Source organism: Chaetodon trifascialis, chromosome 5 (genome assembly GCF_039877785.1).
Source record: "Chaetodon trifascialis isolate fChaTrf1 chromosome 5, fChaTrf1.hap1, whole genome shotgun sequence".
NCBI lineage: Eukaryota > Metazoa > Chordata > Actinopteri > Chaetodontiformes > Chaetodontidae > Chaetodon > Chaetodon trifascialis.
In genome coordinates, this window is record NC_092060.1 from 12,708,029 (window position 1) to 12,727,522 (window position 19,494).

The 19,494-nt window shown below is 40.4% G+C and overlaps 1 protein-coding gene across 1 annotated transcript in view; it reads right to left on the minus strand.

The window, feature by feature from the left end:
- ctnna1 (catenin (cadherin-associated protein), alpha 1) overlaps nt 1-17,373 on the minus strand; it is a 75,669-nt gene extending 58,296 nt beyond the window's left edge. Inside the window, exons 1-6 of the mRNA XM_070962595.1 lie at nt 17,106-17,373; nt 15,214-15,331; nt 14,562-14,757; nt 8,246-8,412; nt 7,462-7,581; nt 5,727-5,996 (exon numbers count right to left, since the gene is read on the minus strand). Of these exons, the coding sequence (XP_070818696.1) occupies nt 5,727-5,996; nt 7,462-7,581; nt 8,246-8,412; nt 14,562-14,757; nt 15,214-15,318 (858 nt within the window). The 5' untranslated portion in view covers nt 15,319-15,331; nt 17,106-17,373. The remainder of the gene's footprint in view (nt 1-5,726; nt 5,997-7,461; nt 7,582-8,245; nt 8,413-14,561; nt 14,758-15,213; nt 15,332-17,105) is intronic.
- Between the last annotated feature and the right edge of the window lie 2,121 nt (nt 17,374-19,494).

The window sequence follows — 19,494 nt, forward strand, 5'->3', positions numbered from 1 at the left end:
TTTAATTTAACAGAAATACATATTATCTAATAAAATAGCCCCGCTGTGAAAAAAATTGTTCCCACCTCTCCGTACGTTAGCTCTGCATGTCATCTATTCCTCGCCTTTTTTTCGGGAGAAAGTCACTACTCAATCAACTCTACCACTGTTAACCCTATCTGGAGGTGAAAGTTAACCTTAAACATGTGAATTCAACTAATTAAGTCTATTTGTTAACATTGTCAAAAACACTGCAGCAACTTTTTGCTACCTACTGTAACTGTTTTTTATCTTGTATTTTATATCACCTGTATATTTTCTGTACAGCGACCTTGGGTGCCCCCCCCCCCACCCCCCCCCCCCCCCCCCCACCCGCAGTTAACTACCCAAAAACCTTAATGAATGAGAGGTTTTTTTTTAATAGTTTTAGCTTTGAGTGATCACTGACTTTATTATGTGACATCGCGGCAGGCATCTGGAGACGGCATCTGAATATCATGACTTTAAAAGCACCAAATGACTTGCCTTAATGAATTTCGTTAGTAATAATGAGAAGAATTGTAAAATATCATTTCCATGAGGCTGTTCAATCAGACAGTGACAGATCACCCTATAGAGCCCTAAGTGTCATAGTCGCTGTCAAGGTGCTGATCCTGTGACTGTCATTATACGGGAGCTGTCCGTGGTACTCCGCTATTTGACTCCTAATTACTCATTGACACACAGTGCAGGATTTTATAATCTAATCTAGCTAATAATAATACGGCCCGTTGTTATGGAAACATTGTTGCTTCCCTGAAGCGGAGTGATATGCTGTGATAAGGCTTTTTAGAATAGTAGCTGTGGTATACGCTCAGTATATCACAGTTAACAGCCAATCAGATTGCCGGATTTCACCTTTCCGTTTTGTAAATATAAATATATAATCCCTTTTGTGAAAGGATTTGATTTTGCTACCTTTCATTTGAGTCACAGAAGTGCTACAGTAACCCACTCTCCTCTCTTATATATCTGCAGGATGAGAGAGAACACTTTAATGTCTGGTTTCACGGGGGCAAGCCTGTTGAGAGAGGCAACTAGTTGACATGCTGGAGAGGCATTTCAGATGGTTAAGGTATCACTATGATGCTTGTGGCTACTCGACAAAGAAAGCCAACTTCCTCAATGACTCAATGATCAATGATCGAACTCTGTGCTTCTGCAGATGCCTTATTGCTCCAAAATATTCAACAATTCAGCTGTTAGAATTGTGCTTTATTAGGCAGCCCGGCCTCTATCACAGCCACCTCCAGCCCCCTCCATTCCGTCTCATCTGACCTCCTCTGCTTGCGTGTCATATCACCATGGCAACAGGCGCACGAGAGACACAGAGGAGGAAACAGAGAGAGAGAGAGAGAGAGAGAGAGAGAGAGAGAGAGAGAGAGATAGATTGTGGGGGTTGAGGGGGTTGACTCATTTACTAATTTTGCTTTGCACTTGAAATTAGGTATCAGAATGAGGTCTTTTTGGGGGGTGACTTCATGCATGGCTACCTGTATGCAACAGATCTGAGAAACTGCATTACAGGAACTTCTTTTAGGCAGATGAATCATTTGGAATGCCATCTGTCATTCGAGATAAATTGTTATTAAGTATGAAAGGATCTATCGTAAATTTCCGTGACTTTAATACACTCACTCTGAGAAGCCAGTCTTCAGTCCATTCCTGAACACTAAAACCTGAAGATCTGTGTTTCAACGCTTGAAACAGGAAATTCTAGTTAGCGAACTAACTGATTTAAAGAATACAAAGTTTATCTCTAGTCTAGTCATCAGGTTGCCACTGACCTCAACACAAATTTGTTGAAAGAAGCAGTAACATGGTTTTAAATACACAGCACTGAAACTACTTTGGAAAGCTATGCTCACTTGATGAAGGATGCTTTAAGAGCAATGCCTAGGTACCACATTTGGTACTTAAAAAGCTCAGCTCCAGTAATTTTTTCATCCATCTTGCTATGAGCTACTGACTCAAATGGTTACACTAAAGGTGAGGCTTAGTATTTTAGCAAGTAGATACTAGGCAAAGCATATTAGCATGTAAGTAAAGCAAGTAACTCTGATATACCATCTCAGTGTTTCCTCTACATTCATTTAGGAGTGCCGGGCTGCCATTCCTAAATCCTAGCCGCACCTCCTTCAAATTTCTTCTTCTTTTTTTTTTTATTGTCTCAAATACACCACCGACGCATGTCTCCGCCTTCACAGCGGAGTCCGACGTTAATTACTTGCAAGAGCGCGGCCTTGAAAGTGACATCAAGTCAAGCACCCAGGCACCAGGTCAGAGAGTCAGAGGGGTGTCGTCTTGGAAAATAGGGCAGCGACTTACCGGAGAAAAGGTAGACTTATTAGCTTAAGATAACTCTTAATAGATTTTACAAGTTAGATAGACATTCGCAAAATATTGATGGCCAGCTAACGTTACGCAACATATCGGTAGCTTAAGTTAATTGGGCCCGGTGCCAACTCAGTATTGCTAACATGAGTAAACTAATTGATAGTATTAAGCTAAGATCTGCACGCCATGATGTAGCTGCTGACTGCATTTCCAGATGAGCTTGTTCAAATATTTCTCTAAGAAGAGAAAGACAGCTGATGAAGATGATGCTAGTCAGTAGTGATGTGTCGGCTGTGACCAAAACGGCTCTTGGAGCCAGCTCTTTGAAGTGAACGATGGGAGCCGGCTCCTGCCTGAGAGCTTGAGTGGGAGCCGCTTTGGGGGTTTTTTTTGGGTTTTTTTTTCTCGACATTTTTTCCGTTCAAGCCACACATGATTGGTCAACTACATGATGTGTGGTGGCTTCAGTGTGTACGCACTGAGCAGGAGGGGGAGGAGCGGGGGTTACAGACACAATACGCACATGTGCGTGCACGCACACACACACACAAATTCAGCCTTTAAAAAGCAATTTTCAACTGGCCATTCAATAAATAGGTTGTAAAAGTGAAATCTGCAGTCAAGTGTCATTTGTTTAAGATGCCACAGCTCCCCGAGAGCCTGCCCCCGCTCAGAGGCTAAAAAACTGAATGGTGGCAAGACCAAGGACCAACCCAGGCAAGAAAAAAACGCTTTTTTAATCTTTGTAAGTAATCTGTACAGGTTTAATTAGTATGTACAGAATAATATAGTAGCACACCAAATACACCCAGCACCTGCAGCAGTAATCCCTGAGTCATGAGTCACTGGCACGGACAAATGACCCAAACAAACCTCCACAGTGTAGTCAGACAAAACAACAAGGAGCTTTTAAGGGCCAAACAGCTCAATGCTCTTGACTGGCCAAGTCAACCTGAGTTCAATCCAAGTGAGCATGTGTTTCCCCCCCAAAAAAACCCAAAACAAGCAAACCTTGAATTTGGCCAGAGTATAGACCTGACAATCAGGAAAAATAGCAAGTATTTGATGTCAGTGGGTCACACATACTTCAGACAGTTAGACAGATTTTAAGCGAACTGTTAAATATTCTAACTTAATAATTCAGCTAATAATACATTCTATTTATATAGCGCTTTTCAGGACACTCAAAGATAAACTTAAAAGACAACTTAGGTTGTCTGATATATTTTCTGACTTCTTACGCGCTCACTTTAGGAGAAGCATTGCCTGAGAAGTGAAACAAATCCGATCGAAGCAGTTATGTGTTGCCAATGTTCACATAGGAATTACACATGTAAATGAACATTACACATGTGAAAGTGGACTTCCTGTAAATTGCTTGAGACTCTATTATTAGGCACTTTATTATAAACATCTATTTGTGGGAAAAAAAAAAAGTTGTTCTTCCAATTCTCTATGTGATCCAAACACTTGCCTCCTATGCTCCACCAAGAGAAAATCCATAACCACTGTTAAGATGCCTGCAAAAGGCCATGAGTAATTAAACAGTGCGTCATATGGCCATGGGCATGTAAAGCATGAGCATGCAGAATGCATCAATCACGTGTCTAAACAATGTCACTGCAGGAGCATCACATCAAGCTACACACTGCTACTTGCTTGATGACTAAATAACAGATCAACACAACATGAGTGAGGTGTCTAGCAAAGGAGAGCACACAATAGAAACCTGTACTTCTATAGAGCTCATTGAACATGATTTAATTTGTCACTTTGGATCTGTTCAGTGCCTTTGGAAGCTCTCTGAATACGAACAATTCTCATGTAAATAAAAAGGGGATTTTGCGTGTCTGATGGAAGTCAGTGGCAGTGAGAGGAAGAAAAACAGTAAATCATCTTTGCATTTATCACTCCAGGCAGCAATAAGATGATTAGCTCAATGTTTTATCCAGCTGTTATATCAATGCTGTTTCAGGTAAATATTATAATGACTACAGGTTTCATAAACCCTTCAGTTTGATATTTCTATTCATATTAAGCATAATTATAAGGTTTCAAAAATTAAGTTTGAGGTAGAATTGTAGTTCAACTCCCGAACAGCTGTATGGATTAGGGGTAGGTGATATGGCCAAAAGCTTTTATCACAGTATATGTCATTTTAGATCACAGTAACGGTACATATCATGGTATAGTAACTGTTTTGTAAATTAAATTAAGACATGGTTTAAAATACCCAAACCGTACCATACTTATCACCTTTAATTATTCTCTATTTTCATGTGGAACTTACCATACAAACAAAAAACAACTGCCTCACATGAGACAACATACGACTTAATACTACATGTATTTGGAACGTATCCACAATGTCAGAGCGGAAAGTAATATAAAGACATGCAGAAAAGAGTACAAATCCAGTTGCTCGCTGTGTAGCATGGTAGCAGTGCACACACTGTGACTGACAGTGCATAAATATGGCTTAAGGGTTAGCTCCCACAGAAGAAACAGTATTGCTAAATCTCTACAGGTGGACTCATTTCTAATGTTGCATGGTATGTCCCGTCATACCTCCAGCCCTAGTATGGACAATTAGATTTTGAGAGCACAAAGAATAGATAAATTCAAAATAGACAGCAACATGCAAGTGTTTTTAGTAGATTTGGGTTCCTCTCTGTGCTAAATGCCAAAATGTATTCTTTTCTTTGCAATATAAGGACCACGTCTAAATGATCTCACCTCTTCCTTAAATGAGGATATCAAGGTGTTATTTCAGCCATGCTTTTCAAATGCATTTTAGCTGTATCCTTCAGAACCAACCAACCTAACCTAACAACAGTAGAGCAAAGCTCAGGGCTACCAGCAGGAAAGGGGTTAATCTTTATTTATATAAAGTCGAGTTATTTACAATATACACTTGTAGGTACAGCCTCATGTATCTCTACTTCTGGAAGCTGCAGTTGTGAAAATCTCCTTCATTTAACATAGAGATGGAGGCAAATCAAGGAATGAAGTAGTAGTGACTCAAGAACATATTCAAATGCACCCCAAAGCCATGTTCCAATTTGTCCACATATCTCGTCCTAATTTCCACCTCGACCCCTAGCCCTTCGAGGGCTTTGGTCATTTTATGATTCAGTCGGTTTAGTTCCATAAACTAAAAATCTGACCTAACTACAACCTTTGTGAACATGGTCTCATCTCTGTCTGTTAACAAATAAGTATTTTTAGTATACCTTTGGAACTGCACTTTACTGTTATAGGGGAAAATATGATGTTAAAGTTCACATTTTGTGTTCATCTGACAGATACCTGGGTGTCTAGCTGGGAAAAGGCAAACAGGCTGTGACTTGTAAACCACTCATTTGACTTACATCAAAATTGTTGAGGGCGTAGGCGAGTTCTCCACCCCCTGCTGGCTGACTGAGTGCTGAGTCTTCAGTGGCAGTGGCCTGGGCGGCATTGGAGATGCCGGAGACTGCATGCTGCAGCTGCTTGTAGATCAGGTCACGGTTAGCCTTGTAGGCTGCCACGTCAGGGTGCTGCAGGCAGGCACGGGACGCTGTGTAGAGCATGGGGATGTTCCTCTGCAGCACCCCACGAGCAGCAGCCATTTGGTCCTTGTGGTGGACGTCCTTTAGCTCCTAGCAGAATGAGATGAAAATGATCAGAGAAAAGAATTTAAAAAATTAAGGGTTAAACTGGTAGACAGAATTCTAACAGGGAGCTGGGTGGTAATGTACTTCAGATTCAAAATGGGCCTGTCATACCCTTATGGAGACATTGTGACAGAGTTTGTTCTGGATGACCCAGATTTATTTCTGTCCCCTGCGGTAACACAACACAGTCATAATCAGGCCATTATAATATGCCTTTGCAATTTAATGCGTTGCTATTCAGGCCTCAGCATTATATTGTAATTACATCTTCATAGGAAGGAGGAGAAAAGATAGTGATCGCTGGCATAGACTTATGGCATAAAAAACCAGCTTCATACACAAAACAAAAGCCTCCCCTCCAAAAGCTCCCAGGGTTTTTTTTCCCCACTATTGCCTGAGACAGACAGAAGAAGCTTTTAAGCCCCATTACTTCCTGCGTTCACTTTGGTTAAACACATTTTGCTATCCATAAAAAAGTGCAATTACAAGTAAAAGTAATTTCTTCACAAAATCATCAGTGATTGTTTTGGCAAGTTTCCCATTTAAAAAGGGGGCAACGTGGAAAACAAGTACTGTCTCATCTTGTGATGGATTTGGAGATGTTATTTAAGTGCTTTTAAGGCATGAAGCTGGTACTCATCACTGGTTCAAATTTTTTGATGCAAATTGATGATGCAATTCCATCAAACATGTTTCATGAAACATGTAAAAATTTATGAAATTCATGACCCAACTTCTCTAAATCAGTTTTACACATTTATTATTTGTTTTGATAGTTTAGAGTGTGTGCACAGCATAAATGCAAAAATCTTATAAATTTTATGTAAACTCATGATTATGTATACCTGATGCTAGCATAGAGGATAGCTTAAAAACATAACTAAAATGTATAAAACTTCCTTTGTCGCTAGTTTGACAACAATCTTAACAAATAACGGGGAAAGAAAAGACATAAGAGCAAAACAAAAACATCATTCGCTAAGATTTCTTTTTTTCTAGTAATTAGTAGACATGTACATCTCCTGGAGCTGCACCAAGAATCTTAGTTTCATTTGTAAAATGGATCATGAAATGCACTTCACTGGTGACTACCACTTAAAGTATACCAGAGGAAAACGATATGCCATTTCTCATCACAAGGAAATAGGTTCTGGTCACATTTAGAGTCAAGCCTTCATGCCCTTTTGTCGTACTCCCAGCCCACTTCACTGCAATTGGTAATAAGAAGATTGTTCATCCTTACTGCATCTAATCGGCCAGCTAAAGCATGAGGCACTCTTCTTCGTGCCTACTCCCTCCCAGTTTTTTACATACAATTTGCTAGGTGGGTTGGAGAGCTTGTTTCAGGTGTAACAAGACCATTACCACCCATTCACGCACTTGATAACCAGACAGGTTCAGTGTTCCCCAAATTTGATCTTGCGCGTCTTTATGCACAACTGCACATTACCTGCTGTCTCTTGGCAGCCATGATGTTCAGCTTGTCCACCTCTGGTTTCAAGGCCTTATATTGGATCCCAAGGTCCTGCTCTGTTCCTGCATTACGCACTTTAACCAGATTGTCCTCCACCTAAGCCAGGTAGATGGAAAAAGTTAAACAACACAAAGTACAAATGTACAACCCTTTCTGCAAGCTAAGAAATTTAAATCCATCCAGATTTATTTCAAAGACTAATTTTCAAAATTGCAATCAAATCAAGCCAGCCAAGATGTGACTTTAATTAGCTGTAGCCTGTCATCTCAAGCTTCAAGGGGTGAAAAGTTCCAGTTGGCTGAAATAATTTTGGAATTAAATAAAAAATTCAATAGACCCATCAAGGAGCCGTTATTCTGCTCTGATAAATTCCTGAGATTTTGCCAGAGATGTTGAAAAAAACGTAACTAAAGTAACTAATACCATTTCTCTGTCAAGTACCTCATTATTTACACTCACATGGCAAAAAGTATGTCTACAACTTAAAAATCATTCGTGCTCCAGAAATACATTACCTCGGATCTAGACAACTCATATAAACTTGCACTACTGGGTGAATTGGATTTCTCCAATCCATGCAAATGCTTTAATCTAATTAAAGCCTTAATGTGGTCATCACCACTATTCAGTTGTAGTACACACAAATTGACTACCATGAAATGTCAGAGCTCGAAATAAGTGATAATTTTAATCATTTAATTTTCTGAAATTCCAATTAAGCTTGTAATATATAATATACACAAGAATGTAACTATCTCACCAGTTTAAGCTGCAGTAGAAGTTTGTATACATCAGACATGTCTGCCAGCACCAACAGATGTGTGACTGCTGACAAGAGGGCTCTGGCAGCACGAACCATATTGCCCCTCTTCACAGATGAGCAGGGGTCTTCTGCAAATTCTCCAGAAGCCTGCCGCATTGACTCACCTGAAAATGTGCGACAAAACAAGAAATGAAAACTGGTTCAAAAACATTGATTGTCTCACCAAGTATGAATTAGCTGTACTTAATCACTGGTTGTCTGTGACCAGGAAACTCATTTCCCATCTTTTGCAATCGTGAAGGAACAAATACCCTATTATCAAGCTATTAGCATTTTGATTACCTTGCCTCAGCAATAGTTTGTGATATGGAAATATCTCTATAACTCTATTTCAATGCATTGCAAAATCGCATAAAATAATTGTTTTTTCAATTCAACAAACTGCCTTCCCCTGTCATCCATTAAATCTGACAAAAAATCTTGAAGTGTGAACTCTTTTTTTTTTTTTTAATCAATAGCAGCTGTAGTAGTATTAGTCTACAGTAATAGCAATAGTACTAGTAGCAGTTGTCTCCATGAGCTGACAGCAGATGTCTGACAGCAGTCAGTCAGTTCCAGGCTATAAGTTAATTGCATCATAGGAAGTCTTCATCTGAGACAAATCGGAGTGTGTCAGAGAGATGAAACAGTCTTACACATTTTTCCCTGCCTGCTCAGGGTCAGCACGTGTCACATGGAGTGACAAAGACACACACACCTCTTAAATGTCCAATAATAATGTCTGCTTGCACCAGGACATGCACACACAGCCCTCTTTTGAAAAAAAGAGGTCACAGCAACGACAAAGGGCTCACTGTCTGGTGTGTCCAGCACCGTGCTTTGTCCTACATTGGATGGGCCTGCACAGTTGACTGGGTACACAAATGGACTTTGTAGGCTCATATTATGAACAAGACAGTAAATCCGCAAATAGTTTACTTCAGTGGAGGCACAGCCAGTTTCAAACTCTAAAAAATGCCTGGTAACAGCTACGTCTGTATTAGAGATCCAAAGCCAGCAAAAAGACAAGCACTTATCTTGTCCACTTTCCTATGATGTGGAACAGCTCTATCGACAGCAGCTAAAACAGATGACAAGCACCAACATGAAAAAATTTCTTCCAGCAATGGCGTGAGCTCTGGAAAAATACAACTCAAAACAAATTTAGCAGCAATTTGCGCTCACCAGTTGTTACCATCTTGCTAAATACTTTTTCTATGACAGTCGCGTAGATAGAGAACAGCTCTATTCCTTTGGCAACACTGCTTATGAAGATGTGCTATGATTAAGGTGCATAACCCAATGTGTGCTGAGACTGACTTCAACCACCACAAAACTAAACAGGGTAAGCACTTAATACAATTATGGATGCTTTCAAGAACAAACAAGTGTTATAAGTACCGACATTACAAAATGTTGTGACACGGCATTTCATGAAACAGACAGACAACACTGAAAAAAAGATTGCACTTTTAACTCTATCACACAAACTGACTATATGAGTGTTGCAGAAAAAGAGCTGAGTGCTGTAGAGTGTTATTTGTTTTGGGGGGTTTCCCCCAAAGTCTAAGAATTAGTGCACTCTCACTAATATAATGAGCAATCCATATTTAGATACAAAGTTAAGTGACTGCTTGACTTTGACCACTGGAATGATTTCTGTCAGTCAAACAGTCAGTGGAGCAGCTCCCTCAGGCCTGGTTCAGACTACACAATTTTTTGGTCACTGTGTCAGATTAACGACCACACTGGCAGAACTTGCCATGTCTTGGTCAGTTGACTGGCCAGACTACATGTATGATCCCTGTGATTGATTACGTCTTATTTCACCATCACGCACGACATCAGATGACATCGGGGAGGTGGGTGAAGCAACTGTCAATCAAACTGACAGACACATTTTGTGTGACGCTGGTGGTCTTGTGTACCAAAAAGAAAAAAGAAGAGAAAGAGAAAACGGCTGTAGTTGCGCTGTAAAATTAAAGGCAAACAGTGCAAATTATTTATACATCTACTAGGAAGCATCCAGATAACAATTAAGACAGGTTCAGCGAGGTTCACTTTTTGTAATTTTATTTCCACAGTCATTGTTCTACAAGATGCAGGTCTGGCTGTGTTGGCCGCATCAAAAGGCTACTTTAGCGTTTTGTCTGGGCTTGATGATGAGCATATTCCTGCAGTTAGGACCGGGGTTAATCTTAAGACAGCACAGCAGCTACTTGCGAGGTTGATGATGTGCTTCCGCTCTTTTTCTCTAACTTTTGTCTCTTTTGACCCCATTTCTCTCCCTCGAGAAAACATCAAATAGGCAGGGGTACTGTTGCCACAGATTAACAAACTTTTCCTCTCTTTTGTTGTCCCACCTGACAGCAGCAACCTCAGCATCCCTCCTCCTCACTGTCGTTACCTGACTGTGGTCTGAGGAGAGCAACTGATTGGTCAACACTCAGGAACTTGTCGTGGGAGATGTCATCCCAGACGAGGCAAGACAAAAAAATTCTGACATGCTCAGGGTCACTCAGCATGTCACACTACACCAGTACAGACAACCAACTGTCGTCCACGATCGGCCACAACTCCAGTAAAGGCCCATTTATACCCTCCGTAAATAGCGGATACGGACGCTTTCGTCCATATCCGGAGGCTGTTTCATCCGTCAGTTTGTCCGTCGGCTCTGAGCTTAGCCATCCGGAGCTCTCCGGACGAAACCACTCGAAACCACCAGAAGTCATGGGGGCAGTGTACAGTCAAAATGAGCAAAATGAGTCAAACTAAAAACCGACGAAGAAGAGAACCGGCTCTACGTCAAAAAAAAGATTTGTCTAATCTTTTTTTCCTATTTCTCAGTACTTTCATTATAATAACCTCCTCTACTGACGCCATTACTGATGCCGGTATATGCTGACAGAAGCGTTGACAAGGCATTGGCTGCCATGACAACGGCTCTGTAATTTATGACTCGACATTGCCCCCTAGAGGACACACTGACAAAACACTGAAAGCGGACGGAGGTATGAAGGCCCCCTACGGAGGCAACGTGTGGGACGGACGGACGGACGGATTTCGTCCGGATCCGGAGGGTATAAATGGGCCTTTATTCGTCGGCCACGACAAAATCAGGCTAAAATCGTGTAGTCTGACAAAGGCATGACTGCTGTTTGCTGCAAGAACAAAAGATGACAGTATGTGTGACAGTTCAGTCACACCGATTTCCAAATTTATCGGGAACTCCTCTCCTCTTATTTTCCTCCAGACCATCTCCTCTCTGTCTATTTACATTGACTGCGTCAGAGTAACTACATATTTTCACTCGAGTTGAAATACATTCCACTAGAGTGGTTCTGTTTGTTTATATTCAAAACTATCCGCTACCTTGCACTGGTGCCACCTTCACAATGCCAGCATGACTTGCATTTATGGCACCTCTAAATAAGAGATCACAAATGCCAGTCAACTGGCTGAGGAGTCAAGATATCAAAAACATGTGCTCTTTGCATCCAAGGACATATCATAAGATCAAAAAAGAGAGAGGGGTTAGACTTGTACTTTGCTTTGTGATCGATAAGTCATAGGCACACTGCTTTGCAAAAATTAAAAAGCCATTAATAAAGGGCCTTTGCACCGACACAGTTCAGCTCACAGTAGACCTGCCCTGATGAATACTGAGCTGAACCGCGTGGGCACTAAGAATTACGGTGATATGATAGATGAACATTAAGCACCAAATACTCCAATTGAGACACTAAGATTCAAATGTTGTTTGGTACTTTTATTGGGAAATTACTGTTGTCAGTTACCTTTTTGTTTCAATATTCCAGTAAAGAAACCATATTTCCAAATAGGCATTCTGCGATTAATTGTCAAATTCAGTAAAACAATGTTTTCAAGGGGAAAAAACAGAGACAAACACAAAATTTGCACTGTCAAACCTGTAACAGAAACCATTTTACCCCGACAGCCAGCTACAACAGTTTGTGCAAATGATCGACAACACAGATCTCAAACACAGTCCACACCTTCAGGCTGTTATTCCCCCCTGTGAACAAAATCAATAAGGCCATTTTCTGGGGGCAGATAGTGATCAGTGCTCCTTTAATAAACTTCCATCCTTCTAACACTCACCTGTGGTCCACAAAGTGCATGATGAAATGATTAAAATGTATATCACACAAGAAGACCCACAAACAACAGGACAACAAAGACACAGACAAGGAGAGACGGGGAAGCCAGAGAGACCAAGGGCAGGAGCTGACAGAAATGGCAAAGTAAGGAAACCCTGTAACTGTGCAGAAATGTCTAATGATTTTAGTGATGCCTATGGTAAATAAAATATGATTTAAAATACTAAGAGAACATGCATTGTATGCACCGTCATCCTTAATCGTCATGTCAAATGTTTTTTTTTCCCATTTTTAACAGCTGGTATATCACAGCTGGGTGGAAAATACTGTCTGAGTCCAATAGCCATATTATCAGTCTAGGCACGCTCCACTGAGCAGCATGGCATAGCTGACAGCCAGGCCTAGACACCAGCTAACAACAGTCACTGAATTCCAGTCCAGTGACAGCTTACCACAACTTCAGTAACATTCCTGGGCACTGAGCACTGCACAGGCTATCTAGCAACATGTCATTTACCTCCCAACCACTCAGAGCAGAGCTCAAGCAGGGGACATCTAACTCGCTTGGCATCTAGGGAGAAAAGACACCAGGACACTGATGTCCCTTCACAAGGTGATAACAGCCACCCTCAAGTCATAGCTACCAGGTCTCAATGGTCTGCTAGTGTGTCAAGAAACAGTCAGATATCCAGAGCAAAAAGGAATAAATGAGACTTGAAAGTGCGGCTGTTGGATGATGGAATCAGCTACCGCAGTACAACTGCAATTTTTACCTGCTGGTGATTTGACGTTAGATTCCTGTCTCTGAATGTAAAAGTTGTTGAATAACATGTGTGTCACTTCTGTTACACAATGAACTGACATGTCACTCAGCAAAGCAGCAATTAACCATTTACACAGAATGCCAGGCAAATCAGCATCACCACCAGCACCCTCCCTCAATGATGGACATATGTGTGCTGATTCACTTTTGATTTTGTCATCACCAATACAGACAATTTTAGGTGCTGTTGCAAACTATACATCTTCCAAGTTGACACAAAGACCCAGCAAGGCCCCATTTTTGCCACTGGTGTGAACAAGACAACACAAGTAAATCAAGCTGATTTTTCTGCTCCTAACGAAGGTCTATCAAAGGTCTGAACTGCTCAAACAAAGGGGTGAAGGCAGGTTTCTACAATAATAGGATGACTATAGTGGAATCATATTGCAGGGCTGAGTGATATAAGGTAGGGCTGGGCAATATAGTTGCAATTGTTATCACAATATTAGTAAGAATGTGTTCCTATTGTAGATGTAAATAACCTTTTGTATGTTAATTGTACTGTACATTACATCAGAAAAACAGAAAAAACTTAAAATTGTAAATCAAAAATCTAAACTATTCTTTCTATTTTTTATTGCTCTGGAATACTTAACAACACAACAGATGACATATAATATAACTGAATTATTAAACAGCCCTAATTTGTGGAATATTTTTCTTTCTGGTCCAACATTGCAATTTAAATTGTTATTTTCTTCTACATACAGTATATTCCAGCCAATCAGTGGCAGATGGCTAAATAAGGCACTTAGATCTGCAAGCCAAGTCCTACTAAACTCTACACAAAAACAAATAGAGCAAACACACAGAAAGGAACACATTATATTCAATATAATAGTCTTTCTCTCTACTGGTCTAAATGACAGTCTTCAATTAACCATCTGTCACTTTATCTCAAAGAAGAAAAGACAAGAAACAAAGAAGAGGGGAAATACTACACAATTGTTAAACCACAGGAGTGAACTGTGTGATGCTCAAGTCCAAAATATATCCTGATCAACCTGACACTGGGATAGAAGAACACACACACTTCTGAGGGGAAACATGGATAAAAGTGTATCCTGGTAGAACGAAAGGCCATGACAGTGTATAGCTTAATAGGAGTGTGAACAGACTGCATACTTAAAGGAAAAGACTCTATTAATGGGCTCCCTGAAAATGCAATTGCAAAAGGAAATCTATCAGGCTCAAAACATTCTTATTTCAAGGTCTTCCACTGGGGCAGATGATATGTACATAGCTTATGATTTATTTATCATGCTTCCTATCTTAAGAAGCACTCTGTACAAGCTAGAAACCACTGTTGCAATATGTATTTTCAATATACCTTGCTTGCGGACATCTTCCACAGCAGCCGTCAGCTCATCCTTAAGGAACTGACTTTCCTTTGCAATCTTTTCTCCTTTTTCCAGAAAGTTCTGGGTAGCAGTCTCCACCGATGCTGCCAAAACATGAGCCTTCTTGGAGCGTCCTTTCTTCTTATTAGATGGGCCTTTGTTGCTGGAGTTTACCAAAGTGGTGACCTATGGCAGGAATATAAAATTGTTCAACAGAGACAGCTGCTTCAAGACATTAGATGTATTTGGCAGACTACGGTTGTGCCAATAGCTCTTTTCACACATGAAACCTATGGCACTGCTGTATTAGCTTTCCAGCAAATGCTAGTAGTATTTCTATTCACAGGATTAGCATCAACCTGTTAAGTGTTCATGTAGGATGAATCAACACAACGAAAATCCTGAAAAGGTGATGCAAGGAAACGTGTTATATTTCATATGACTGACATAATATGCCACTTGCTGCTGCTCTATAAAATATGGCTGGTGAGGAGCTCCTTTTCAGACTGTGAAAAGTAACTCCGCTTTAGCATCACACTGAAATTGTTGTATTTTCAAGCATTTTTGTGCACCCATTCCAGCCATAAGCTATCTTCCCTGTCCCATTATTCCAAATAAAAATGCAAACTGTGTTTACATTACCTGGGTGACAAGGGGCTCCAGTAGCCTTTCCACTGCCAGAGTACGGATCTCTAGACTCTTTGGGTCCCATTTAAAGTTGATGTTAGCTGTGTTGATGCTTGTCATGGTGACTGAAATTCTGGGGTTAAAAAAAAAGACAAAGAAAAAAAGGTGAAGAGAGTCAGTTTCATTCTTCAGATGCAATGATGAAACACCATTTAGATGGCACCAAACATGAACAATCTCCACCCTCCACAATAACGAATATCTGTTGTCATTTGATAGGATTGTGGTTACATATAATAAATGACAGTCTTTTGTGTGGCCAAGAAAAAGATCATTATAAAAGATGTAGTAAATAAAAAAATGTCATGTTTAATATAGTAAGTGAAGCTTCCTTTATGATTATCAGAACAGTTAGTCTCAAGAACTCTGGACAATAGTCACAATATTAAGGTCCCCGTTTGATACAGCAATGCTGCATCACTCACTGAGTGACTACCAAAGGCAGTAACAGTATGGCCCAATTTCGATATCTCTTTTCAAGCAATGACTGCAGCTCAATTGATTAGCTTTCTCAAATGAACGGGCAGGGATAATCAGCAAGCCCTGAGGGCAGAGGGGCTTCAACTGAAAAGTTGGTCAGCTGTGCTAAGAGAACAATGTCATAGACAGCTATTATCCTACACTGTCAACAAAGAGGCTAAAACATTACAAACACCAGAGCATTTGAATGATGACAACCTAATGTTATATTGAACTGATATTTTTTGGTTGCTTTAAAGTGTGCTATCAAACATCCTGACTAATGTTTGCATTTGGATGGCATATAGTTTTTTTATTTTATTTTAAATTAAAAAAAAAAAAAAAGCAAGCCAGTATGGACGGATGCAAGATAGATAATCTTGCAGACAGCTTTGGTTTCATTTGCTCAGGTTTTCAGGTCTCCACTAACATTACTGAAACATCTGGCGGTACCCTGATACAATACATATCAATGAACCTGTTTGTTTGTGGTGCGCAGTACACTGAAAGGCTACATCTGAAGAGGTCAGCAGTGAGGGCTCTTCACAGAAACTCCACACTTACTTGTGGTAATCCTAATGATAACCCATTTCTACGAAGCATAAAAAATACTATACATCTGTGGATTATTCCAAGTACCTAGGGCCGCGGATGCTCCTGTCACCTCTTTTGAATGGGTGTGGCAAAGACAGATATTTCAAATGGCCAAAGAACACCAAACGAAATCTGGAAGGCCAGATACCACTGAGAGTATATGCAAGTGATTTGGGCGAGATAACCCCTGAAAATCCTTTAATGTTAGTCTTAGAGACGCCTGCAAGGCAGTGTAATGTATGGGAAGTTAATTGTCAATGCCTTATCCAAGCAAGGAACATTCAAAATAAAGTAATAACATATGTAACACTAACTACTAGTGGCGGAGCGACAGGGTGGGTCCAATACCTGGTCAACTGACTACAAGTGCTAACGCTAACGTTAAGTAGCTTACATCGCACCTGATGTCTCTAACTTTGACATTACGGACATTAACGTTGGTTTTACCTAGCTCAATAAGTAACGTTAATCGCCACCAAAACATCATACAGGCTTTAAAACCGGCGTTGACAAAGTTAATTGATTTTCAACGGGTCACCGTTTCCATTTGAGCGAACTTAGCTTGACGTACGGTGTTTTACCTGCTAACGCACCCTGTGCCAAACACGACACCTTGCTAACGCTAATGCTAGCGACACAACAAACACGAACGTTAGCTCCGTTAGCCTCCCTTAACGGACTACTGCGAAAAACCGTAACTGTCGTGTTAATAGGCTGTCCAATTAACTATTCCACGTAATACCGACTTAAGTATTTGCTTTGAATTGAATAATAAGTAAATGTTGTAAACTTACCGAAAACAATCCCCTGGAAAAACTGGAGTTTAAAAGTTCAAAATGGAGGAATGAGAATTACGGAGTTCCTTTCTCGAAAAGTTTTCCTCCCTTTTCCTCCCCTCAAGGACTCAGTTCAGCGCTTCTCCGAACTGGCGAGCTTGCAATGTACTTCCTTTCGAAAAAATTTACTGAGGAGTAAATTCGGCTTCAAAAGATCTTCAGCAGTTAGTTACCTGAAAAGTTTCGGTTGAAATTGTTTCGATGCCACAGACTATTGCCCAACAATGGATGAGGCGGGGGGGTGGGGGGGGCGGCTGGGGCGGTGACCGAGTTCCTGAACTTCCTGGCAGCGGGGCAGGGCGACCACAGGCCACAGCAAGCCGCGAACGAGGGGGTGATTTGGGCGTGGCGCTCACTGTATGTGTCCATATATGGATTAATTATTGCTTCCATAAACTCAGTGTACAACCAGGCCAAGTTGTGGAATACCGGTTTCACTTCTTTTTTTGTTTTACAGTTAGTCTAAAGAAGAAAGTAGCTAGCAGGATATACAAATCCTGGAGGGAGAGTCATGTGGGGCTGTGGAGTTTAAATGGTAACAGCTAAATCACGTGATCAGATACATAAATATGAAATAATTATTCCAAAATCTTACACCCACAAACCATTGGTCTCCATAGTGTACATTAAAGATAATAATTAATTTGATCCTGATTCACTTTTCTCTAGTCGTTGGGTGACTGTCATTCACTGTATAAAGCACAGGAAACTGACGAAAAAGCAGGAGTCACTGCAGAGCTAAATGGGCGGTCCAGCTCCACCTCCCTGACCCTCAGGTTAGGGGGTGGGCTGGACCCCACCTGGGTAACAAGGCAGCATACAAATGTAAATCATTCCACGGTTTGGGATTTCAGTTCTCCACTGTTGTAGCAGAATTAAATTTTGCCTTTGTCATTTCACTGTAGTATTCTAATATCAGCCAGCTGCATCACATCAACATCCACAACCAAAATTAATCAAAAAATGATCCCTTGACTTGGTTGCCTACATAATATGCAAATTTCAACTCCCATGACACGGCATATTTTGTTCATCGCAGTAAAATAATCATTTAGGTTAACGCTTTCATTTTCAGGCAATAATGAAACAGTGGACAAAAGTTCAGTAATTACCTTTTGTCTGCTTCTACATTGCTTGGGGAAAAACTTACCTTTTCTATATGACTAACATGTCTGTAATCTTCAAAGTGTTTTTCCCTCACATACACACTTATTTGGTGGAATATGTGTCATATTTTGTAAATGGTAGATAAATCGTTTGTGAAGTTACCTTATTTTTCTCATTTGCCAAACTGAAGCTTTCTGTCAATGTCAGACATTGTCTCAGTAGATTTGAAAGCTTTTTGCCACCATGTGATCCATTCTGTTTCCTCTATTTCATTACTAATAGTTTATTAATAAAATTTAGAGCAGCTTGGTTTCAAATCAGAAATTACATTCAATTGCATCCATCCTATGCCTGTTATATGTTTTGATTGGTTTTGAGGTCACACACACACACACACACACACACACACACACACACACACACACACACACACACACACACAATGAGCAAGTTGTAGCTTCAGTTTCTCATATTTTATTAATGTGTAATAAACATCCTACTGCTGCAGCACTGACATTTCAGATAAGGCTTTTATTTTAGATTGTTAGTCACTACATGCAGATGTCACAAATGCTACAGTTTCAAGGTCAAGAAAAACTACATAAGCAATGATCAGTATGCAGCAGTCACACTTTTATGGTTTGTTGCAGCTGTGACTGATAACACTGAGACATTTGATAAACAAATTCAAGAGCCGAGTATTTTAGTTTGGGCCTAATGATGTGTGAAAGCCATAAATAGATTATCTAAAGAGGCCAGGTGCCACTCCTCCTGCCTCACTTTTCCACCTTACACACACACACACACACACACACACACACACACACACACACACACACACACACACACACACACACACACACACACACACAATGGATACACAGTCTCTTTAAATAGTGGTATCATGCTAATAGCTTTTGCTTCATGGTCACATAAAGTAACTAGAAAGGTTTTGACAGTAGGTAATTATGTTTTTACAGCCTGCACCTTTTTCGCACTTTTTCATTGGTTTGTGCGCTCAATAAACCTCATTGGCTAACGATAAAAATGTAATAGATTAGAAAACACAGCAAACAGACTATAATTCCAATTATACAGTAAATGGAGAGAAATGTGCTAAAAAAAAAAAAGAAAGAAAAAAGAGGAGACGGTCGTCTGTAATTCAAGGAGGTGGCCATAGAGAACATCACAAACAACAATGGTGTTTTGTTCTACAGGCAAGTACAACCACCACACTTCT